General features: G+C 38.5%; 1 protein-coding gene across 4 annotated transcripts in view; it reads left to right on the top strand.

The window, feature by feature from the left end:
• Positions 1 to 6,645: 6,645 nt before the first annotated feature.
• LOC307128410 (sickle tail protein) overlaps positions 6,646 to 26,436 on the top strand; it is an 86,826-nt gene continuing 67,035 nt past the window's right edge. For all 4 annotated transcript variants that reach the window (XM_079820255.1, XM_079820254.1, XM_079820252.1 and 1 more), the window contains exon 1: positions 6,646 to 7,302. In XM_079820255.1, coding sequence (XP_079676381.1) covers positions 7,137 to 7,302 — 166 coding nt within the window. In that variant the 5' untranslated portion in view covers positions 6,646 to 7,136. The remainder of the gene's footprint in view (positions 7,303 to 26,436) is intronic.

Here is a 26,436-nt window from a genome sequence, read left to right as displayed (position 1 = left end):
ATGAACAACATTTAAATAATGAATGAATACACCATCAATTCCAAAACTTGTTTTTGTCTTACCCTGATTCACTGTAAGCCTATTATAAGTGTTTATATTTCAGACCTGTCGGGATGTAGTCTAGATGCCAGCCGAACTTAGCCCCGCCCACAACATTTGAGGTCGGGAAGTTCGGTCTGGGCTTGATCCGTTGTGAAGCAACCATGCTCGAACCAGAGCTGTTTGAACCAATCAAATTGTCAGGGCGGGCTTTATACGATGATGGACAGATGATCAACAGTAACGTAATCATCCATGTTACTAAACGGAGAACTTGTTCGTATATGCATTCACCTTTACTATTTCTCTCAAAAATGATGATCGTGTTGGTAAGTACTCCATGTATCCTTAAATTAGTTTTACAACACCGGCAAATCTCGTTTACACTCATCTTCTTCTTCTACTTCTTCCAGCGTGTTGACAACTATGCGTCAACATGCGTCACTTACTCCATTGCTCTGACTGGTTGTAGGTCTATCCAATTGAGCGCAGAGGCATTTTCTTTCCTGGTTCGGTTGAAACGCGCCCCATAATCCCAGCCCAATGAAGCAGTATCAGACTCATATTCTGACTAGAATCTGAGTATGACGATGTCAGGCTTGTCGGGATGGTATTCGCTGGAAAATGTGCACATACTGCTCGCCCGTGTTGTCATATCTGTAAATAGAGAAAAGTTGCTCCGGCTACTTTGACTCATATATATGGTGTGGGAGTGGCATAGGTTAGTTGTCACAAAGAGCAAGAAGCGTGGCGTGGAGCAGCTAAATCTTGAACTTTCGGGGAATCACCTGTTTTTAAAAAACGCTTAACAGAGGAGCGTCTACTAGAAAAAAGAGAATGGGACAGTCACAGAACTTGAGATTCTTATCTAAACAGGTTATATCTCTTAAGCCTAGTAGTGAATGTTTTATGAGAAGTAGGCTAATCTCTCTATGGTCTTTTTTTGTTATTAAAGACCATAAAACCATATTTATCCACACAGTCACGCAGATCCAAAGCACAATCAAAACAATGTTATTTCGCTAAATGCATGCAGTTTTGTTTATTTATATATAAAAACATTTGATAATATATTATAAATACATGATATTATAATTTATTATAAATACATGATATTACAATATACTATAATGCAACCCGATCTCAATCCCAAGGCGTTCAAATCTGAAGCATGGTCAAGTGCCTTCCGCGTCACAATGAAGATGCTAAAAGTACCCCTAGGCGTAATTTTTTGATGCGCAGGGCACTCCATTGATTTCAATGAGAACCCTTTGGCATCATACACAGACGCGTTGGGCATGGGAACATTATCATCATGATGAAATTATATTGGGTTATGATTTTGCCATTAGGACATGTTGGAGTGTGATTTTCAATTTAATCAGCCAGCATAATTGTATTTATATTTATTTTATTTTCACTATTTAGACACGTTTGAACATGTAACCCAACCCCATCTCATCCCTAAACCTACCCATTTGCGTATTATATGATATATAAAACACAGGATATAACAGGCAGATATGACTGCAGGCACAATTTATTCAAAAAGTGCACATATTCCAAGTGTTCCCAGGCCAAACGATTGATTTGTGTGAAGAAAATCCCCAAAAGCAATCAGCGTCTCCATCCGCCGAAGATCATGCACACATTCAAATGAAAAAAATTCTGTCTTGTGACCAAGTTAAGTTATTAAACGTAATTTCGGGAGGAGTACGCCCATCTAATCTACCAATTAATACCAAGGTATAAAACCAGCAGCTTACCTCTTCCCATTTTTAGTTCCTGCGGCATCCCTCCCTCCTCCCCTGCTCCTCCTTTTGTACAATTTTGCCTGTTATAGGGGGGCAATCGGAGCTCGGGTAGAATATCCTCTCCGAGCCCCTCTATAGCAGACAGCAAGCCAAATCTGTTTACCACTTAAACTAAGATTATATGGGCACACAAACTCGTGAATTGCGTCATTACGTCAGCTTTGATTGTAAAATGTCATTGGCTCTTGTGTGTCTCGTGACCGATTGCGTCATGCTAAAGAGTCGTGTGTATCATGTGAATGAGAAATGACTGAGTGCATGAGTGTATTCATGGAGCAGCGGGATCATCATTTCATCGATTAAAACATTAAGATCAATTCTGTTCTTTACATGAAGATATTATATGACTTCAGAACATAGACCGTAAAAAAATATGGACGACGCGACTTCATTGACTTCCGCTGACCATAGTTGAAGCTTTCATATGCCCGCTCACGGCGCTGACATCTTGGGACAGAGTCTGCGCAGTAGCGATCTCGGGACCGGAGTTGCGCAGTAGAGAACAGGAAGTAGAGGCGCGATTATCAAAAGCCCGCCCACACTCTCGCAGATGCAGAATAATTAATTGTGTTGGTGTGAAATAAACAGTTATGGAAATGTAGAAATTAAAGCTAAAGCTCCAATCTCCTCCCAAAAATCCAGAAAAAAGTCTGTTAGTGCCTCAGTGACAACTTCACTCAGAGAAGCCGTCAATCTCAGCTGTCAATCATGACGTCACACCCCCCGTTTTTATAGCATCAAATAACTCACTAAAACTAAACTTATTTAAAAAACGAACACTTGAAACGAAATTATCGTAATAAAAACTGCCTAAAATGACAGAAACCATCTTTAGGAAACAATTATTTGAAGTGTAATTGAATTGTTTAGTGTGTCTCGCGTCCATTCAAATACATGGAGGGGTGGGGTTTAGGAGCTGTACTGGGACCGGCCACCGGGGGGCGATCGAGGCGCGGAAGCTTCAATTTCTGACAGGATCACTACAGGCTTGCTTCAGAAGTCTTGGAATGCAACATGAGTTAATACTTTTATACTGTTTTTGGTCAGTTTTTGCAATACATGCCCATGACTGTACTTTTATTTGCCTGTTATATGTTTTATATTGTTTAGAAGTGGGTCGGTTTAGGGTAGGAGTGGGGTTAGATGCTCCAAAATATAAAAAGTAGCCTATAAATATTCATAAAATCATGTCTGCTTTTACAAATGCAAAGAATTAAACGCGTCTTGATCTGACGCATTGGGCAAAAAACTGAAATCAATGGAGCATCCTGCGCATCGATATAGTGACATCTAAGGGTGCCTTTAGCGTCTTCATTGTGACGCGGAAGGCACTTGCTTCAGATTTTGATGCCTTGGGAGTGAGAATGAGTTTCAATATATAGTGCTTTTTCATATTTTGCTGCCCTTTGAAAATAGTTCCTAACAAAGCAACAGCAGAATTAACTGCAGTAGTAGTGGTTTTTTTAACAATCTGGTTGAGTGAATGATTCAATAACTCACTCAAAACAACACCCGCTTGTTTTGTTTCCTTGTGTTTGAACGAATCTGTTTTAGTGAATGATTTAACGACTCACTCATAAACACGGTCACTTGTTGGCACCTGTAACAATGTACCCTGCAGAAACAGAGGTTTACAGAGAGGTATGTGCACCATAAATAAAATGTTTTAAAGAGAAAATGCAGTATCGTCAATGTCTCTGTGAACTCTTTCTAACCCACATGGTAAATAATAAAATCAGACACCAATTTTTGCTCTCATGTGACAGCACTGACAGCGTAGTTGATAGGTAGTCTGTTCAGGCAGGACTGCTGAATGTGTACTTTTAAATAAAATCAGCTCCAGACGCTGTTGACAGGCTGACGAGTCAAACTGTCATGAGATGAGGGTACAACTAAAGTCTTGGATCCTGTGTTCCGATGTGTTGGTTAGCTTTCATTCTTTAGACCTCAGGCCTGCTCTCTTGTGAACTGAGGGTGTGCTGAAAATAAACAGCTATTAAAGCCATTTTATTCCTGTTCTTCAGAGAACCATGACAGCATAAACTCCCTGGACCATGTGCTTGTGAGATATTTTTGGCACAGATTAGAGCACAGTAACCCATGACAGACAAAAATATGCCAGAAGGGGCAGGAGACATGGGCATCACCTAATTGTTGTGACGACAGGATACTTCGGTGCATCTGTAGGTTGAGTTTAGCACATGTATTATTGCTATCACAGAAAGGGGATGTGGATTGTCTTCTTTTAATCTGAGAAACAAGACACTGTGTGGCTGCAGGCCATGTTTGATATGAAATGTCCATGATATGCTTTAGTTGCATGTCCTATTACACACCAGAAATGTTTGCTTTTGACCACAATGTTCTTATCCTCTGTCACTCACATTCACTCACTCACTCACACACACACTCACTCATACTCACACATACTCACTCATACTCACACATACTCACACTCACTCACACATACTCACACTCACATACTTATACTCACACTCACTCACATATACTCATGCTCACACATACTCACACATACTCACTCATGCTCACACATATTCACTTATACTCATGCATACTCACACATACTCATACTCACTCACACACATACTCACTCATACTCACACATACTCAGTCACTCACACATACTGACACTCACTCATACTCTCACTCACTTACGCTGAAATGATTTTAGAATGCTAGAATATGATAAATTTGATGGCAGGGTAGTATATTCTAATACTAGTGAATTGTCTTACTACATAGTCAAGAGTACTCTTAAATACTAAGAATATACTCTTGTTGGTGCCATAACAGCACAGTGGTTAGAAGAACACACCATTCAAATGCACAGAATGTTAATAACTGTATAAATATCTCACTGCATATGTAAACACACACTCATGTGAAACAGGCTTAGTTGAGCACTCATCCCAATTAAAAAATACTGGCTCATGCAGAGATATTTATTTAACATTATTGAGTTCTGCACTGAGTTATTGTCCTCCCAGTAAGAGCAGATAGTTCTTGTTAAAGATCATCTCTTTCTTCAGGCTTTGCAGCAGAATCAGCAATCTCATCACTCTTCTCCGTCCCCTGTTCTGGTTAGTTTAGAGTCACTCCAGAGGGGAATGGGAGAGACTAATAGCCTTAGTAGGACGAATGCTTTCTTTGCTGCAACATTTATTGTTTTGAGTATTTTTTCTTTCTTTCTTATAGCTACAGTTTCTTTTTATTTAAGTCTTTAATGACCAGTGCTGGAATGTGTCATTATTGAATAGCGTGACAGTTACTCAGTTAGCTTCAAAATCATTTCCCCCCTCAGCTCCAGATTCATAGTAACATGATCCAGATGACAGACTTACGTCAACATAACATGAGTGAGAAAATCAATTTTTAACCTTCTATCTTGGATGTGTGAAGATGTTATAAAAGTTCAACATGAAGTGTAAAACAGAGTCAGTGTCACATTACCTCCCATTATATTTCTGGGTACACAATACATTAACAAAAAATATTTTTAAGTGTGCTAAAATTAAATACCTCAAAATGGGGATCTGTGCACCTCTTTTACAGGATAGGTCATATTGTTCACACTGATCTCATTTAAACCTTATTAGATTTTCAAAGGGATTAAAAATTCTAAATTGGAATTGATTGAATGTAAGTTTTATTTTCAACACCATAAACCAGCGTTTTTAAGTGTGAGGAACCGTTTGTCAGATACAGTCCAAAATATATATTTTAATAAAAAATAACTCAACACAATTTCATGGCTGTTATTGTTTTCAGCTAAAATAAATGTAAAAAATGCAGCGCTAGAAGATAACAGTTATTACACTCTTAAAAATAAAGGTTCTTTGGCGTAATACTTTATAAATGATAAATTGATCATAAATAAAGTGTTACAATATAATTATTAAAGACATTACAAATATGCCTATAAATCAAGATAAAAAAATTACAGCTGTATTTATAAACTGCTTACGAATGTCTATTAATGCTTCATAAATGATGGATGAACTATTTCCTAATGCTTAACTAACGGTTCATAGCGTGAGTTATTCCCTTACCGAACCTTTACTCTAAAAAATGCTGGGTTAAAAATAACCCAAGTTGGGTTGAAAATGGACTAACCCAGTAATTGGGTTGTTTTAACCCAGCGGTTGGGTTAAATGTTTGCTTAAAACAACCCAATCGCTGGGTTAAAACAACCCAATTGCTTGGTTAGTCCCTTTTCAACCCAACTTGGGTTATTTTTAACCCAGCATTTTTTAGAGTGTAATATCCAAAGAACCTTTCCATTGCACAAAGGGTTCTTTGTAGTGCAGAAAGGTTCTATAGACTATAAAATGGTTAGAAAAGAGTGGTTCTTTAAAGAACCTTTCACAAAATGGTTCTTCAGGGAACCAAAAATGGTTCTTCTACCTGGCACCTTTATTTTTAAGAGTGTAGTTATGAAAACCGGTTGTAAATTTAATCTGATTCAAAACTTGAAATAAGCAGACATGTAGGAACAAAGAAATGTTATGACATGAAATAAAAAATCATGCTGGAGAACATGATCATTGGGTTTTACTATAAACTTTTCTCTCATATGCTTATTCTGATAGAATTTGTGGAAAACGACATACTCACTGTATGAGAATAAGGTGGGGAGGGATGTTACAAGAGCTCCTAGCCTATCACAACCATGCATATGGGAGTAAATCTCTCTCCTCTCTATCCCTTCTCACTCTCTCTCTCTTTCTCACTGCCCGAATGTGACTTAGCTGTGGCTCTGGTCTGCATGCACAGCAGTAGGAAAGCAACTGACACACAGTGATCATCTCTGCTGCCAGAGATTACATCTGCTTTAAGAGCACTGTGTTTCACCAGCAACTACACAAGTAGATTAGAGCCTGATGCTTGCCCCGTGCTGGATTATTAGGAGGATCATTTCTCCAAAGCGGGACAAGTGATTAGACATCAGCATGCTGTGCGTTTCTGCATAGCGAGAGAGTTTATCAACCTCAGCTCTTCCAATGATCCAGCTTTTCAAGCTTTCAAGTTGTGTCTTCACTGTGGTGCCTCAAGATGAGCATAATGGTCTCCAAGGACTCCTCAACTGGTTCCACTTTACAGTATCCATCAGAGCAAGAATGAATTTTAACAGAGAACAACAGCAAATTAATTAGTTGGATGTCAGGTTATCTGCAAAGTTTGGACAGGTGAAGGTGTGTGTAGTTTCAGAGGGAGAACTTTGGAAAAATCCCTCACGGGAGTGCTTAAGAAGAACCTGGAGAGATGTCCAAACCTTCACGTCTGGTCAAACCCTCCAAGCAGTCCCGAAAGGAGGCTCCAGGGAACCGTTCACACATGCTGGTCGTCGGGGAGAGGTTGATGAGGGCTGGCAGTGAGGGCAACCTTGTGAGATCCAGACCACCCCAGAAGTCTTCTGCTACCAATCCAGGTATTACCTCTTCATAAATCTAAATGGTGTTAGCACTAGCTTGTGATTTTGTTGATTAAATGTATGTGTATATGTCACACTACAAAATGTTAGACATATGACCATGCACACACATACAGATGATTACATTTCCGCCATTAGTTTAGATCCTCCCATCCGAGGAGCTATTGTACGGTATTCCTGACTGCAGCATATGAGTGCGCTTGTATGGTTTGGCTGATGCCCTCTATATGGGGGGATTTGGACAGGGGTTTAACCCTCACTGTTCACTCTGCTGATTAGTTACATTCCCCTCCTCCTCATCAAATTATCTCACATCACTTGGTCTCATTGGTGCTAATCAAACAAGTCACTCTCAGCTAGATTCAGTGAGAGTTACTCATGCTTTTAGAAAGTGACTGAATATGTAGACGAACACAGCTATATTTGTAATGCTGATTTAAGCATAACAATGACTAAAAATGGTTTCTGAGCCAGAAGATTGTATCAGTCTAGATGCAATATCAGACTGATTTTGATGACTATGTATGTTGACTTTATAACCTCAGCTGTATTTGAATGGATGAACAATGACACCTGTGTGCTTATGTGCACTGTTCTATCAACATTTGGGCACAAAAAAGATTTGAGGGGGAAAAAAGTGATGTACAGAGAGAGAGGCAGTGATAAAAAAGATATCTGAACTGATGTCAGAGCAGTTTACTTACAAGTTTGATAGTTCGGTTAGGCAAAAGTTTTGAAGTCACACTCTAATTAGGTCAGTTTAGTAACCACATGGTAGCTAATGGGTACAAGGATTGAGCCTTTTCATTCAAGTACTATTATACACTTGCCACAAACATCAAAACTCTCTTGTGGTTTGTCCTTGCAATTTGGAAACACAAATTCAAAGTAACATATTCATTTAATTCAGTTATCACCCACTACTCTCAGAAAAAAGGTACAAAAGCTATCACTGGGGCGGTACCCTTTCAACAGGTACACCATTGTACCCAGAGAGTGCATATTATTAGCTCAAAGGTACATATTGGTACCAAAAGTGTACAAATTAGAACCTAAATGGTACATATCAGAACCTTTTTAACCGGTACCGTCATGCATAGTGAGCTTTTTACACTTTTAAAGACATGGATTCCCATGCTAAACATGGACAAAGTTTCCAAAAAAATAAGTTGGACGTTTTAAGGAGTATTTCTGTGCCAAAAATACTCCTTCCGGTTTCTCACAAGTTTCGGGGAAAAAAATTCAAGTATGGGTCTGCGTGACATCAACTAGGGCGGAATGTCCCAGAAGGGTGTTTTTGTTTGTTCCCTAAATTTCGGCGACGATCGTTTTATAAACAAGGCCCAGTTCAACTCCGGATTTGTAGCTCATCTAATGCTGAAAGATAGAGCAGTCCCAGTGACTGATTGCTACTGCTAACGTTAAGTCGCATACAATAGTCCATAAACCAATGTCCTCACAAACCATGAGTAAACACACACAAATGTTGTAAAACTCACGCATGACAAGCCGCTAAGCAAATATATATAGTTCCAGTACATACCACATAGAGAAGTCCTGCTGTAGTCGTTGCTGCTGCTCCTGTTCAATTTCAGCCTCCGGATCAGATTCTGGATCATATATGTATGGTTGAATCTGATTGATAGCCATGGTTTAATTAGGATAACGTTTTCTTTTCCACGTTTAAGGATGTCACAGCTTTCAGATGCTCTCAATGCAATAGCTGCGTGAGCTTGTCATTCATTAGCTCCGCCCACACGACCGCTCGGTTTTATTCGGAAAGACTCGGTACAGCGTATCTTTCTTTTATAAATATAACAAAACAAAAAACTTTTCAGAGATATGAAGGATGCAATACTACTCTTTAGGTACTCAAGATTGACATGAGATTGACAGAAACTGAGTGTTTCACCCCCCTTTAATGCAAAGTTCCACAATGGACCTTATTTAGAGCAGAGCCAAGACATGAGGGATAGACTTACCATGCTTTCAATGGCATCTGCTGTAAAAAAGCAGTATAAAGCTCTTAGATCACTTATAATTTTCCACAGCTCATGTTGTCTGCAGTTTTTTGTCTACTGAAGTTTCTTGGAAAAATATTTTGCAGTGTTTTGTCAGCAGAACAATCCAAAAACATTTTAAATAACAGTACAACCCACTGAAGAGATGCATGTCTATCCCTCACAGCCTCGCTTTCATTCCTGTTAAAAATCAAAGATGGCGCTGATGTGTATAAGGTCTACAGTAACACTCATATCAAACATGCCATTTAAAATCTAGTAAAACACTGACTGAATAGCTGAGTAATTCAGTCCAAACTCAGTCAGTTATAACTAATGGGTGGTGCTAAAATGTCTTGTTGTGCCTTTGGATGTCAGAATCAGAATGCAAAAAACACAGTCTTTATATTATAGAATACCTTCGTCGAAAACGCCCTTCGAAGCTAAATGCAGATGTTTATGTTTGCAAGCCATTAAATGGACAAACTGGACTAATGAAACCTGCAACGATTACCCTACTGTTTAAGTATGAATTTGACGTAAACAATAGATCTACGTAATATTCACATACAGTATGAATATTACATTATGCATAGGGGGCATAATGTATTAGCCCTATAGTTAAAGCATAGGAAATAATATTTAAACCTATAGCATATACATAGATAACATTTAAACCTCTAAAAAAAAAATCCCTCACAATTCCGAGATCATAATTCTGAGAAGAAAAATCCGAATTGCAAGGTATATCGATATTCTGCTTTTTTTCTCAGAAGTTTATATCTCCCAATTCAGACTTTATAGCATGCAATTGTGAGATTATACCACCATCCGGAGAGGGAAAAGGCAGTATATAGATTATATCTTGCAATTTTTCAATTATGAACTCTGAATTGCGTGAAAAATAGTCAGAATTGTGAGATATAAACTCGCAATAGTGTGCTGCAGCCATGACGTCAAAACCTGGAAGACTAATTCACCAGTGGTTCCCTCAAAACTTTCCCATTGGGTTTTTATAATGAGGTTTTTCAATAGCATGATGCAGGGATGATGTCAAAACCTGGAAGACTAATTGGCCCCTGGTTCCCTTGGGATTTTCTGAGGGGTTTTATAATTTATGGGTTTTTCATTATATGAGTCAAATAAAGCCTGTGGTAAACTTCCAAGATTCTTGAAAATAAAGGTTCTTTATTGGCATTTATGGCTCAATGAAGAACCTTTAACACCCACGGAACCTTTCATTGCACAAAGGGTTCTTTAGAGTGAAAAAAGCTTCTTTAGATTAGTAAAATGTTCTTCATACTAAGAACATTTTAAGAACTGTTCACTTAAAGGTTCTTTGGGGAATCAAAATGTTTGTTTTTTCTATGGCATCGCTACAAACCCACCCTTTGGAACCTAAAGTATCGTCAAGTTATGCTTATTTTACTCATATATTGAAAAACACCATTATAAAAACCCATTGGAATATCTTGAAAGAACCACTGGTGAACTAGTCTTTCGAGTTTTGATGGCACGACCATCCTAGGTGTATATGACATTCTTCTTTCTGATGAACATAGTTATATTAATGAATATCCTGATGCTTCAAAGCTTTATAAAATGTCAGTGGCGAGGCCCAGAAGCTCAAAAAAGCACATCCATCCATAGTAAACTTCTGAAGCAAAGTGGGGTTTTGTAAGGAAAATATCCATATTTAAAACTTTTACGGACCGCCTTCCGTATTCAACTTATGCAGAAAGTGTTTCTTGCGTTCATCAGAAAGAAGAAAGTCATATACACCTAGAATGGCTTGAGGGTGAGTAAATCATGGGGTAATTTTCATTTTAAAGTGAACTACTCCAACGCATTTGACAACTAGCATTTAATGACTTATCCAAGGAACTAATGCGTAGATGTTTTAAATGGTAAGACTACTCAACAGAGAGCAAGTATAATACATGACATAAGCAATTGATCATTTAGAATATATTGTTTACCTGTTACTACATGTTTTCATGTTGATTGCTGTTTGCTCTTTAGTTGTTGTGTGATTTACACTTATTTGTGTATAGCACTTATTTATGTTATCAGTCTCCAGTGACTTTCAAATGCCAAAATACCTTTCTTTCACTTCAATGATTTTCACTTACACTGCTTAGAGAGGTATGAGATTGAAGGCGCAGCCTTAGAACCACTGTCCCCTGCTGTCACCCATTCCCTCTGTCAGGTCTGTTAAAACAGAGATTTATTCCAGAGACAGCACCAATCCTGCCACGCTGCTGAAGATACAGTACATGACATTTCCACAGGCACAGAATCCAACACAGCGTGGACTCTTAGAGTTCCTTCTACCCTTAGAGGCTCCAAATGTGCTGAAAAAGATTCCTCTGAAAAACCTGCAGCACCAATTTCCCCCATGAGCTGCCACCTAATTTTAAAGCCTCCTTTCTTGTGGCTATCTGTGCACTGAACTGCAGTTCATGTTTATGTAGAATGTATTTTTTTCCTATTCAGCTGAACTCCCAGCTGCATTTTTAGCAAAAGTTGCACCTGAGACATCACACCTGTTTTCATGAGAGCCCTGAAGCTCTGCAACCAGCAGAAAAGGAGTTGGGCGTGGCCTTTACTTTTGTAGCCAATCAGAATGGTTGTCACGACTGCAACAGAGTGCCACAGCCCGGTTCTGGAAGTGAAAAAATGATTTTATCCATAGGGGAATCGATTTTAAACAATAAACCTTTAAACACAAACTAGCTGTGAGCTAAAATCGATGGTATATGCTTTTGTTGAAGCCATCTGTGTGTTCAAATGTATGCATAATATGTGCATATTTGCAATAAACGCAAATATCTTTTCGTTCATTAAAGCCGTTGAGTCCACAGTCTGATTTTTTTGTCCAATACTTTTTACATTTGTAATGTTGTGATTCACCTCATGGCTGATTGATTTGGGTCATGCCTTACAACTCTTAAAAGAAAATATGTTTTAAAAATCCCTATGGGAAAAATACCATCCTGAAAATTTGGGAAGGCACTGTTAAACTCGATTGAGGATGGGGTTTTGGTAACTAGAAACAATACTGATCTTTTTTCGTAAGTTGAATACGGAAGTCAATGTGCCGGAAGCTAGATATTAAATATTGATATTTTTCTTACGCAAAACCATCGATTCGCTTCAGAAGGCCTTTATTAACCCCCCGGAGCCATATGGATTACTTTTATAATGGATGGATGCACTTTTTTGGGCTGCCATTCACAGGCATTTTTTTTATATAACTCTGATTGTATTCGTCTGAAAGAAGAATGTCATATACACCTAGGATGGCTTGAGGGTGAGTAAATCATAGGGGTAATTTTCATTTTTGGGTGAACTATCCATTTAACGGGTTATGTGCAACAAACTTCCATATTCTGTAAAACATGTATAAGTATAAATCTACCCATTCAAGTTTGATACTGTCACCCTAATTGGTATTGATCATTCATTCAAAGCTCCTGTTTTTTTGCGCCAGCAAAATTAAAGGTCTTAGAAAATCTTCTGGAACAACACATTTGTTCTCTTTATGAGTTTTAAAAGGTGACGCTTTATTTTACTAAGCAATAGACTACCATTGGGAAACATCGCAACTCCAAAGATTTATCATCAAAGCTTAAAAATTCACTTAATCAGCCTACTAAATTGCATATTGTACACAGAAATTTAAGATGTCTTCATGTTGCTAGTGAAATGAACTTTAATGCTCTGCAGTTATATAACCTCCTCACATCTGCCTCTGATGCACTAATGTAATACAGGAATTAGCCAGATCTTCATGTGCCGTTACGTCAGCTTAATCAGCCGGAAGCGATATGGTTTGACATCAGTGTGATCTCACACAGGATGTGTGCATGTCTTGTCCCGTTCCTCTCTGCTGCCCTGTCCAACCTCATTTTTGTCCCTGCCACTAGCTTAGCTTATTCTCAGTGTTTCTGCAGCTTTGGAGCAAAACAGTACAAAAAGCACAGAGTATATGCAGAACACAACAACCTCTTCTAAAAAATAAAAATAAGAACAAATTAAATAAAAGCAATGTTTGAAAATATACGAAGCAACATTTTTTCTCAGTATTCAATCCCGTGTCCACATTAACATTCGTGTCATTCAGTGGCACGTTCTGCATGGAAGAACTGCAGCATGCTGGTTAATATACTGGCTACTTCTGTGCAATTTTCTGATAATGATTTGGAGTTTAAAGCTGCTGTGAGCATGCTAATCTCCAATCGAGTTTGTCCGTTTATGTAGTTGCTGAGCCCAGGAATATCAGTCCTCGCTGTTGTCAGAACCACAGCTACTTCAAAACCTGAGCGGGCCAAGATCCACACAGCAGAATGCTTAGCTTGGCCTCTTCAGACTGAGTTATTAAAGATACACATCCCCCCCACAACGAAAATGGGCTATAATGAGACTTAGAGGTGACTGGAGGGAGAAGACGGCAGTAGCTCTTCCTCAGGTTGCACTATCCTTCTTCTCAGAGAATTTATTTCCTACTCATTATAGTCAGGAAAGAAGATTCATTTCAGACCATTTGCCAGCGGAGGCTAGTCTGTTTATTAAAATAACAATTCTGAGCTGTTGTCAAAGTTTATGGTCAGTGATGTGAGTAAAGTCACACTACAGGACAATCAGACATTCACAATGTTTCACAAGTAAAAGTGTTGTGACTGGCAAGAGTGGTATGTGGTATTGAATGGAGACAGTTTCCTGAGGTTATCCATTACCATGTGTGGAGGTCATGTATTATTAAAAAAATGGTGTGGTTTGGTTTCTCTGCCTCTTTCTCTGCCGTGTATGTTGTTTTTCACTTTTCACACACACTCAGACAAGGAATGAGATGTGTGTCCAATTGTGTGGTTTTGTGGCTATAGCACCAGATAGCTGGTTTTGCTATTTTCAGGGCATTTTTGTGAGTTACGGTCATGCCAGTTTAGTAAAAGTTACAGTAAAAGTACCTACAAAATTTAAATAGGTAACAGGGGACCCTGCATAAGAAACTTTTATTAATAGCAAAATTAATACCAAACTCTAACTTTAACTAGAAGGACAAATCTTGTGAAAATATTTCACATATATGAAATAAATAAATAAAATTGTTTTCATGAATGAATAAATGAGTTGTAGATGAGTAAACAACACATCTTCTGTAAGACTTGTTTGTTTGTTGCTCTCTAGAAGGCCCTATGAAATGCCTACAGCGAAAAAGAATATTTATAAAAGGACATTTATATCTACTGCCACTGGTACTGCCAAAGGATATGATGAAAGCAATGCTTTTTAACTAGAACGGCATAGCATACTTACCTAGGTGATCTTTAATTTTTTACTAATCCAACTGTATTACTTTTGAATCGTTGGAATTTTTAAGTCACATTTACCTCAAATGACTTTCACTTTATACATATAATATATATATATATATATATATATACACACACACACATTTTAATCTTATTTGTATTGTAGGTCTTTAGATGTCAGTTTCAATGCCACATGTGTGATCAAAATCAAACACAAATTTCAACTACACGGTTGACAAAAATGAACTGATAAATGAATAAACCAACATTTGTATTTCTGAGACATAACGTGTCAAATTGGAGTTCTGTCAGGACCACTATTGACAAAGATGATTGATTGACTATTAGCATATAGTTTGAATTGCCGGTATGGTTCTGTTCTGGGCAAGAACTCCCTGGGCATTCAAGCAGCCAAGCATGGATAAGAGCAGGGAGAGCAGCAATAACCCCCCTTAGGGTAAACAGAACAGAACCAACATAATGTTTTGCAGATATAATTAATGTTGATATTAAATGTACCAAATCATTCAGGAATTTAGTCTGATTCAAGGAGAATTAGAATACCAAATCCTGACTGGACAAGAGGAGGAGCTGGGGATGGAGGAGGGTAAATGAGCTCTGGAGAAACATGATAGCTGCTGATAATACCAGGGTTCCCACTCTTTCATTGACTTTCAAGGACTTTTTAAAGCACCTTTTATTTTAAATCTAAATAAAATTTTAGGGGCATGTAACTTTTTTTTTTATCTAATGAGGAAAGAGGCAGGTAGAGTGTACAAGAGAGGGAGCGAGTTTTAACGAGTTTTAACTTATTCCTGCTTTTAACATTTATTTCACACTGGTTTTAGTTTTCTTTTTTTATCAATCATTACTTCATTAAAACATCAAAATATAGAGATAATATTGTATACATGAATTCAATTGTTAATTTTTAGGCATAAAAAATATGCACAATTATTTATTAATCATGGTACCTTTTTAAAAATCTACTTTAAGGCTTTCTTTTAAGACCTGCACAGGGTGATATCAGTGTTCATGGAAACATCCTAAACCATAAAATGACTGTAAAAACGACTTACGTTATATTAATACGAATACAACTTTATATTTATAATAATATATTAATACAACTTAATATTCTAGATATATTATAAAAGCACATTAGCTTCTCATCGATCCACCAGTTAAAATTTACAACTCTGTGTGTAAGTGGTGTAAAAATATGGGTTAATATGCATTAGTCTGAACAAACCAACTGACGCGCTGATAATGCAATTTCACTCTGACAGTAGATGCCCCTATGGAACAGCAGAAATATATTGGTTTCCCCGGTAACCTCTGTAAACAAAGGAGTGCTGCACTTATGAAAACTACATTATTAAGCGTTATTCTTTGGAACTCTGATAAATCAATTTTGATGTAGCTCAACACTGACCCAAGCATCACTGAATTTGCACTTCCCTGGCACTAAGCCAGTTAAAAAGTAGCGTTGTTTTTTTTCTGGCTTTGGCAGCGCATAAAGGCCAATTTTTGTAATAGCACCATGCTACTCGAACAAAATGTAGTTCACGCTTAATTTAAGCACTTTCAAGGACCTATGGCTGCGTTCACACTGCAGGGCTTAATGCTCAATTCCGATTTTTTGAAAAAATGCGATTTTTTTGCAAGGCCGTTCACATTTCCAATTAAATGCGACCTTTTGTGATCTCCTGTGTGAACGTGAAATGACCCAGAAGTGACCCGCATGCGCAGAAGAGTACTCAACGGTCAACGACGTCACTTGTTGTTTACGGCCATTTCGCTGGAAATGTTTTCAAAAACCGCCCGGTTCCGATAAGAGCCCTCGAGTTTGGCCTGAATAGAGCTGTCCCCCCAAATATTAATTAACTCCGAAATCTCGCTTCCCTTCCACTGACTGGTCTCAGCATCGTCCGCCATAGTTGTTTATCTTTTCATTCCCGCCTACTTCAACGTACAATGATGACGTTTGTCGCGTATCAACGACGTGCGGGTCGGATACATGTGACCTGGCAGTTCAGACTGAAGACGCATTTCAAAAGATCGGATATGTATCGGATTTGGACCACATACCCAAGTGGCCTGGGTCACATTTGAAAAGATCGGATCTGTGTCGTTCAGACTGTCATGAAAAGATCAGATACAGGTCGCATAAGGGCAAAAAAATCGGAATTGGGTCGTTTCAGCCTGCAGTGTGAACGCAGCCTAGGTTTGTTTTCGAGCATTTTCCAGGCCTTGAATCCATGTGTCTGAAATTCAAGGACTTTCAAGTACTTTCTAGAAGCATGGGAACCCTGGAGCTTCTATATGCATGCTGTGAGTCTGATAGACGTCGTATTCCTATAGGTAGATGTGATCAGCTGACAGTTAGCTGATGCAAGCTTGACTGACGAGACCTACCAGAACTGATGCTATACGCTTGATTTTTGGTAGTGATAAATTGCTTCAATTGCCATTAAATTGCTTAATGAGCCAAAAACAAACTAATGTACTTGTAATGTACAACTTAAGCTCTTTATTACTGCCCATGCAAGAAAAAGCTGATCTGTACACACGCATCGATAACGGTTTATTATGTGCATCCTAATTTGAAGCTTAAAACGTTTTATTAGCTTTTATTGCACAGCAATGAAAACAGAATACGTCATCTTTGTGCTTGACTGAAACTGTCCCTTTAGATAACTACAACAGATGCTGTCAAATCACAGAAGCATCTTGTAGCTGTCATACAAGGACAACACTAAATTTCCCAATGCCTCAACTGCTGCCAAACAAGCCAGATCTAATTGATCAAAAGCCACCGTTTTGAACATGCCACACTGTTCCTGTTTATAGCTAGATATTTGGGTTTGGGTAGACGTTTTCTGAGCCCTTGTCTCGACAAACACTAATGTTTTGAGTGCTTTTTCATTTTTGTTTGTAACCACCTGAATCAGAGAAGTAAAGTCTGTAAAAGTCCTTCTGTTTTAATGCATGCCTTGTATGATGTATGATGAGTTAAAAAGGATGCATTTTGCAGCTGGATGCATTGCATTGCATTGTAGCCAAATGTTTATTTTTTATTTTTATCATGAGCATTTTCAGCCAGTGATAAATTATAGATTTTAGATTACATTTGTCACTGGTTAGTCTGCCCAGAAAGTCTGGAAATGTTGTACTGTACACTAGCCCACAGGATGGTATTATGTCTTGTTTTGGCATAGCATAAAAAAGAGATTAGAGTCCCTCACTCCTGCTCCTTTACCCACATCACCATTGCTCCCTGTCTCTGCCCAGCCAGAAGCTCTACACAGGCGCAAACAGCAGAGGAGCGATCCTTCTCGGGACCATAATGAATTTCTCCTCCTCTCATCTGTGCTGTTTGTAATGTGTGCTGTACATGCTCACTGAGAGTGTAGTGAACCATTGCAGCATGGCAGTCCAGAGGACCCTGCTCCAGGGCACAAGTGAACTAGATCAATCAGCTTGGCTTTGTCAACCTAGGAAAGCCCTCCACCACCACCGTTACATCTGTGTCCCTCCCTGCACTGTGCTGCTTTTAGGTGTCACATCCTTTAGGCAGCCTTTTCGTTTTAAATCAAAACACTGACTGAGACAGTTCTTCAAATACATCCCTTCTCCTACAAATCAGTGCATGACTGATTTACCAATGTAATTAGCAGGTATTTAACACACTGCACACACCCCAGCCAAAATCAGTCATACATTGATCCATACTGTATCCAAAAAAACAACAACAAGAATGCGCTTATACCTTTGTGTTGACTTCAAACAGAACTAGGCTACAATTCGTCTTTCGTGAAGTACATTGTAGAACATAATGGAGAACTTTGCACAGTCAAAACTGATCAAGTCCAGCAGCTGTCACGGACGAGTATACCAGTACAGTTTCAATTTTGATTAAATCATTCAAATGTGCTCTATCAGAGTTATATTTAATGCGAGCTATCAAGTCATCTCCCACCACATAGGCTAATTCACGTTTTGATAGTCGAGTCACTCTTCCACTCTCTACCGTGCATATTTTGCATTGCCACTTTGCCCTTTTGCATTGCAATTGCTTGAATATCTACACGTTCCAAATCTGGTCCCTTATCGCGCTAAAACCCTGTCACTCATCATGAGTCATCAAATCTCACCAACATAAAAGACGGTAAATAGAGTGGTGCAGGTATGACCACTTTGTAGGCCAAAACGCAGAAACGAGTTAGCATTTTAGCACTTCCTGTTCCATTACCCCAAAGTCAATGAGTTTTTTTTATGGGTTTTTGGTTAAATTGCTAAAATAAGATCTGTGGTGACCAAATACAGCATTATTCCTCAACTCTTGATTTTTTTAAGCCGGTACATGTCTTGAAAAAGGCGGTTGCTAGCACGTCGCTAAAGGGGACTAGGCGGTTGAGGACATTAAACGTCATTATGCTGAACAGGTAAACTCAGTTCGCTTTTACAGACTCATTATGCTTATAATTGTGCTCTTATAAACTACTTTAAAGGGGTGATGAATTGAGAAATCAACTTTCCCTTGAGCCTTTGATATATAGAAGTTCATCGTGATATAAGAATATCCTGTACATTTCGGAGCTGAAAACTTCCTTGTAAGTCAAAGAAAAGCTTTTATTGACTGGTGCCCAGCAAACGCTCGATCTCTGAATATGTCGACCCTTGACGCCATCGCATGCTGAAACACCGCCTCAACAGAAGAAGAACAACGCCTGCTTCTGTAGCCCCGCCCACCGACTCGTGGAGCTAAACGGATCGTGCTACCGAGCAGTAAACATGTCGAAGAGAGTAATATATTGCGCTGTGCCTTGTTAAGGAAGAACACAGTCCCTGCATAAGCTTCCTTCGGATTCTTATATTAGGAATGTGTGGTTGAACTTTATTTTTAATGAAGATCCGGCTCACGTGCGTAAGACATTGCGCATTTGTTCGCTTCATTTCACAGCGGAATCGTTTGTAAACAAGACACAGGTCGAGACTGGATTTGCAGACATATTGAGATTAAAACACAATGCTGTGCCTTCTATATTGGATCCGACAGGAATGGTGCAACACACTTATGTGAGTAAAACATGTTTTTTTATATGTGATATAAAAAACCAGGGCAGAAAATAGCCTTTTACTTATTCATTATGATGTTTTTGAATGTAAAAACCACGCAAACGTCATAAGTTGACCTCAGACAACAGTATAACAATTTTTACAAGCCAGTTAATGACCCCTTTAACTCAAACTTTCTGGGAAAATGTTTTTAGATAAACACTGAAAGAGTTGTCAGAAACTACTGCCTTCACATGCTATCTGAAAATGTCTACTTCCCAGTTGTGATTACGATTCAAACTGTAGCCAGATCTATAGGCCTATAGTTTTTTATGCCCAACTTTATAATCAAACTATCATAATAAGTGTGTCCTGTCACCACTCTCACTCTCAGCAGCGGGATGTTCATTAAGTATTTCGCTGCAAAGGTATCCAACTTCTTTATACTTCGCCGTGAGTATATCGGGGCATCGTATCACGTTCAGTCTCTTGTAAGTAATGTGGTGTGTAGGCTGCAGTTCACCTAACGGCCACCGGTGTCGCTAATAACAAGGCTTTCTGAATTCTATATAGTCCCTTTGAATAAAAAAGTTGTTAAAGGTCCTGTTTTTCCTGTTTTTTTGAAGCTTTGATTGTGTTTACAGTGTGCAATATAACATGTGTTCATGTTTCACGTGTAAAAAAACAGTGTTTTTCACACAATTTACTTATCTGTATACCGCTGTTTTCACTGTCCTCAAAACGGCTTGAAAGATTTCCGTTCTATGAAGTCCCTCCTTCAGAAACACGTAACGAGTTCTGATTGTGCCAGCGGTTCCCGTGTTGTGATTTGACAGCAGCTTAGCGCACGTTGCCCGGAAAGGTCCCGCCTCTTACCATAACGGGGAGATGAATGCGCTCAAACTACAGCTCCTGAAGGCCAAACAAAGGTGATTTGACTCCGGGATGAAGATAACAGCGTCTGAACGACATGGCGACAAACACTCTACAAACACAACCAAACGCAACACTTCCTCTTCTCCACGTGGGAGAGCAACAAGACCACGCCCCCTTTTTTGTGTATTCTTGTAGGCGGAGGTTAGTCGACAAACTGTTCTACTGACGTCATTAAAGCAGGAAGTACAGGGATGTAGTCCAAACCGGCCGTTCGCTGTAGGCTTTGAAAGGGAACTTCTGTTAAATAAAATATCTCGCTTGGCATTGAACTTTGAGCTTTATAATTTTACAGGTATTATTTATGCTCTAACAGCAACATTACACACTAACTAAAGTTTGAAAAATGGGATCACGAAGAACAGGACCTTTAAATATGGCTTAAAATTATGGCTTTCAATTATATTGTAATGTTGAATGCTGGCTATAATTACTTAAATGCATCCCAGAAATTGAAAAAAAAAGAACATTTAATAGAGAGACTGGTGCTGGTATCAGTGATACTGACCTTCATAGGCTATAGTAAAAAGATAGATGCCATTAAACATATATCTTTATTTTGTTTCTATAATTTTGAAATTCAGTGTGAAAATGTGTATTATAATTTTAAAATATATTACAAATTTAAATTTTATGTGTAATTAATCATGAATAATTGTGCAAAAATAAAAATGTGTAATTTATAATTGGCAGCACTATATTGACTGTAATATAAGACTCTCTAAAACAAAAGCAGACATGTACATGAACACTGAATAAAGTTAAGTGCCGCTGATTTGCAGTCAATTCTCCTTTACTAAAACCCGAAGTCTGAAGAGTTTCGTGAGTGTGTCTTGTATCCTAGAGACCTGGTGTATTTATACCCTCCTTATGGGTTAGCTTGGAAACAGAATACCATTAGTGAAGAGCTTAGAGGTGTAAACTTGGCTGTGGCAGCGCTTAAGTTCCTCATTGGTTGAATAAAGCTGACCTGCTCAGGGACTTTTTTTCGGTGTTGTTGGTGTCTATCTAATGGTGCTGAAAGAGGAATGACAAAAAATATGATGTCCTCTGGGCAGCCCTTCATATAAATGTCAGTTTTGCCCATTGGACTGTATAGTTGGACTGTTATCGCTTTGTTCTCAGTTTTTCTTTTAAATGTTAAAAGTGGCCGGGGAGAGTGGACTTGGTTGAGTGGAAAGTTACATGATATAAAAAGTGCAGTTTTGAATATTAAAGCGGCTGTATATTTTGAGACTAAAAATCTATTAACATGTAGATCATGTATATGTTCAAGGGATAGGAATGGACATTCTGTCATCATTTACTCACCCTCAAGTTGTTCTAAACCTGTATGAATTTCTTTCTTCTGCTGAAAACAAAATAAACTGTTTGTTACCAATATTCTTCAAAATGTCTTCTTTTGTGAATTTCATAAAGGTTTGGAACAACTTGAGGGTGGGTTAATGACAGAATTTTCCTTTTTGGGTGAACTATCCATTTAAGTACTATAAACTACCTTGTATATATTTTATTTTGGGGGACATTTGTTCATAAATTTTTTTTTTTATGTTGTTCTTTGGCATTGGCAGATTACAAAGACATGATTTACACTGAATCAAACCCGTTTCAGCATCACCCTTAATACTAGGAGCGGAGGTGGGACAGACCCGACGTATTTTAAGTCTGCATTGCGTCTTTACACAGAATATTGAGCAGACACAGAGCCGCTTTATAGCAGCCTTAAAGGAACACTCCACTTTTTTTGAAAATAGCCTAATTTTCCAACTCCCCTAGAGTTAAACAGTTGAGTTTTACGGTTTTCGAATCCATTTAGCCGATCTCCGGGTCTGGCGGAAGCACTTTTAGCATAGCTTAGCATAGATCATTGAATCTGATTAGACCGTTAGCATCTCGCTCTAAAATGACCAAAGAGTTTCGATATTTTTCCTATTTAAAACTTGACTCTTCTGTAGTTACATCGTGTACTAAGACCGACGGCAAAAAATATGTGATTTTCTAGGCCGATATGGCTAGGAACTATACTCTCATTCCTGCGTAATAATCAAGAAACTTTGCTGTTGTACCATGGGTGCAGCGACGCAATGATATTACGCAACTTTTCATTTTCCGTCGGTTTTAGTTTACGATGTAACTACAGAAGAGTCAAGTTTTAAATAGGAAAAATATCTAAACTATTTGGTCATTTTTGAGCGAGATGCTAGCGGTCTAATCAGATTCAATGATCTATGCTAAGCTATGCTAAAAGTGCTACCACCAGACCCAGAGATCGGCTGAATGGATTCGAAAACGGTAAAACTCAATTGTTTAACTCTAGGGGAGTTGGAAAATGAGCCTATTTGAGTGGAGTGTTCCTTTAACTCGGCTGTGTAAAGATGCATTAAGAATGATATCTGAAGGATCATGTGACACTGAAGACTGGATGCTGAAAATTCAGCTTTGCCATCACAGAAATAAATGACAATTTAAATATACTAACATAGAAAACAAATTTTAAATTGTAATAATATTACTGTTTTTACTGTATTAAATAGATACTTGAGCATAAGAGATTTCTTTTAAAATCTATTTAAACATCTGAGCAACTCCAAAATGTTTAATATTAGTGTGTATATATATATATATATATATATATATATATATATATATATATATATACAATAAAGTAACCGTATAAAATAAGGTTGTTGAGATCATTATGTAGTAGGCATTGTTTCTTTGGCTCAAAGCCTTATTCTCGCTCTGTCTGGGGGATGGACAGGAAGAGAGGGTGGAGGAAAACCAGCTACGGAAATTTGTGATTAACTGCAACAAGCAAAACCATTTCCAATTCCTGCAAACAATGGGCAGGTGTTGGAAATATTATATGAAAAACAATGAGGAGTGGATTTTTTTAGCATCTTCTATGAAACGCCTTGCAATCATTAATGTGGGGGTGCAATCAGAGTTCAAAATCTGCCCTACTACTTTAAACTTTGTTAAAACTGCTGTTGAAACCTCTGTTGTTGTCTGTTCAGGGTCACGGGTTTGTTGCTGAAAAACGAACCCCTTGCTGACAGAATAAGAGCTGTGCTTTGAAACGTGAAGGAAAGCTCTCATTGTGTTCTTTGTCTTGAACCTCTGATGCCGTAACCTGTGTCCAAACACTCTGGAACCACAAACATAAACACTTCTTAACCGTCTATGCCTTTTAGTCAGTGATATCTCTGTCACCTCTGTCCTGTCCTTGCTGATCGTTTACAAAGGTGAGGTTACAATACAAAAGACCCTCCTTTTTGCTGCATCTCCAATTCGCACACTCTCTAACATACATAAACTTCAGCTCTGTCGGGCAGAGAGGAGAGCAGTGGTTTGAGCAGCAAGCGAGGCACTCATATATTTAATAGAGGGAGGCAGTGTGAGCCTCACACCGAGCAGGATACACATGCAAACTTACTCAGAGGACATTTAAAAGCTGGTGAGTTTTTGTTGGACTTAATTACCCCTATAAATGTCGAATCATTTATAGGCACACATTTCATAAACCGTGGTTCGGAATGCTTCTGTCTTATGCTTAAGAACTCCTTCGCAGATATCGAACTTTGTCTTTTTATTGCATGTTTAACAACCCGAATCAGCCTGTAGTTAAAGTGCTACAATTATTTGGACTTCAGCATTATTGCAAGGCTTTTTTTGTCATTGAAACAGTGTAAAGAGTGTGATATGTCAGATTTTGTAACATAATTTTTACATGACAAGCATGCAATATATGTTCATTGCATTAGGAGCGTGTTATTAACAATCTACCTGACTCGCTTGCACTGTAAATCCGTATTTATGCACCACCATGAGTGAAGTATGGTCATTAATGTTCAGGAATTGGGAGCTTGTATCATTTTCAGGAGCTTGTTTTAGCATGGAGCCAAAGGTTTTCACTTTTAGTGTAGTGTATTCACTCCTTAAAATAAAATAAAAAATAAAATTTCTTGTTCCTCTTCTCAGGAAATGTTTTAGAAGTGCTTTATTTTGGCAAACCACATATGTGCTTGCATGATTTAATAACAGGAACAGTGTTTTGGCACAGTCTGCCTCGCTTTCAATAGACTGACATTGGCATAACGAGAGTGTGAAATGTGCAAAGGAGAGTGTTGCTCACCTCATTTGCAGTAAAGATGTTATTTTTGTCATATACTTTCACACATGCTGTGTGATCGTTGTATTAGAGAGCAATAAAGCAGTCAGTTTAATCTAATGTTTTGTCCTCTATAGGAAATAAGATGTCTGATAGCTTTGTACGGTCTGTTAAAACACTGCATCTAGACGCAACGAAGCCTGAGTTTTCTTAAATATAAGGGTTTTTTGTTGCATCAAACCAGTTAAGCGCAATTCTAAAGATTTAATTGGTCATGTCAATCACACTGCTGATTGCCTACACGATGCTAAAACAAATACTAACCCTACCCTGCACCCTACACTCTCACAAAAAAAGGTTCAATATGGCACCAAAAATGGTTCTTGGCTCGTAATCATAGGGGAACCTTTTTAAGTGCTATATAGCACCAATTTTGGTGCTTCAGAGGTTCTTCACCGGTTCTTTGACTAAGGTGCTATATAGCACCGCTAACTATGGTGCCATATAGCACCGCTACCATATACAGAACATGTTGAGATATGGTGCTATATAGCACCAAAAGTGGTTCCTCTATGATTACGACGAAGAACACATTTTTGGTGCCATATAGAACCTTTTTTTTTTTTTATGTAAGCTTAAAGGATTAGTTCACTTTAAAATGAAAATTTTATCATTTACTCTCCCCCATCTCATCCAAGATGTTTGTGTCTTTCTTTCTTCAGTCGAAAAGTTTTTGAGGAAAACATTTCAGGATTTTTCTTCACATAATGGACTTCAAATGCAACTACCCGTTTGAAGGTTCAAAGGTTCAATGCAGTTTCAAAGGGCTTCAGAGGATCTGCACGATCCCAGCTGAGGAATAGGGTCTTATCTAGCAAAACCATCGGCCATTTTCTAGAAAAAAATTTGCGCTCATCTTGCGCTGCTTTGCAACGTGCCACGGATTGTGCAATCACATTGGAAAGGTCACGCCAGACGTAGGCGAAAGTACCGCCCCAAGCGAACGTGCGAGGACTAAAACAAACACCCTTTACAAAAAAACTCCATCTCAAACTTCAAAATCGTCCGACATCGTTGTTTTACCTTTTTTTTGCTAAAGGATGTTTGTATTAGTCTTTGCACATGCATGGTACTTCTGCCTACATCTAGCGTGACCTTTCCGACGTGATTGGGCAATCCATGGTGTCACAGAGCAGCGCAAGATGAGCAATTTAGGTTAAAGGGGTCATGAACTGGCTTTTTTAATTTTTTTATACTGTTGTCTGAGGTCAATTTATGACGTTTGTGTGTTTTTTACATTCAAAAAACATCATAATGAATAAGTAATAGGCTATTTTCTGTCTTGGTTTTGAGGCTCTCTGAAAAACACTCGGATTTGATGGGCGTGCCACACTAAACACTTGGAAGTAAACGCCCACTGCTAGGATTGGATAAGATTTGCATATTTAATGAGCTTCAGCTACCGTCTGTCCCAGGAATCATCTGTGGGAAATGCTCAGAGGATTAGCAAAATATCAAACAAACACAATGATTAAATCTCACACACACACACACACACACACACACCCTCTCTCGCGGACACACACACACACACACACACACACTTACTCACTCGCGCGGACACACACACATTCACTCGCGCGGACACACACACACACACACACACTCACTCACTCGCGCGAACACACACACACACACACACATATACTCA

The sequence above is a fragment of the Gobio gobio genome, assembly GCF_949357685.1.
Source record: "Gobio gobio genome assembly, chromosome: 6".
Classification (NCBI taxonomy): Eukaryota; Metazoa; Chordata; class Actinopteri; order Cypriniformes; family Gobionidae; genus Gobio; species Gobio gobio.
Note: the sequence above shows the minus strand (reverse complement) of the source record. Positions and strands in the feature narration are given on the sequence as shown.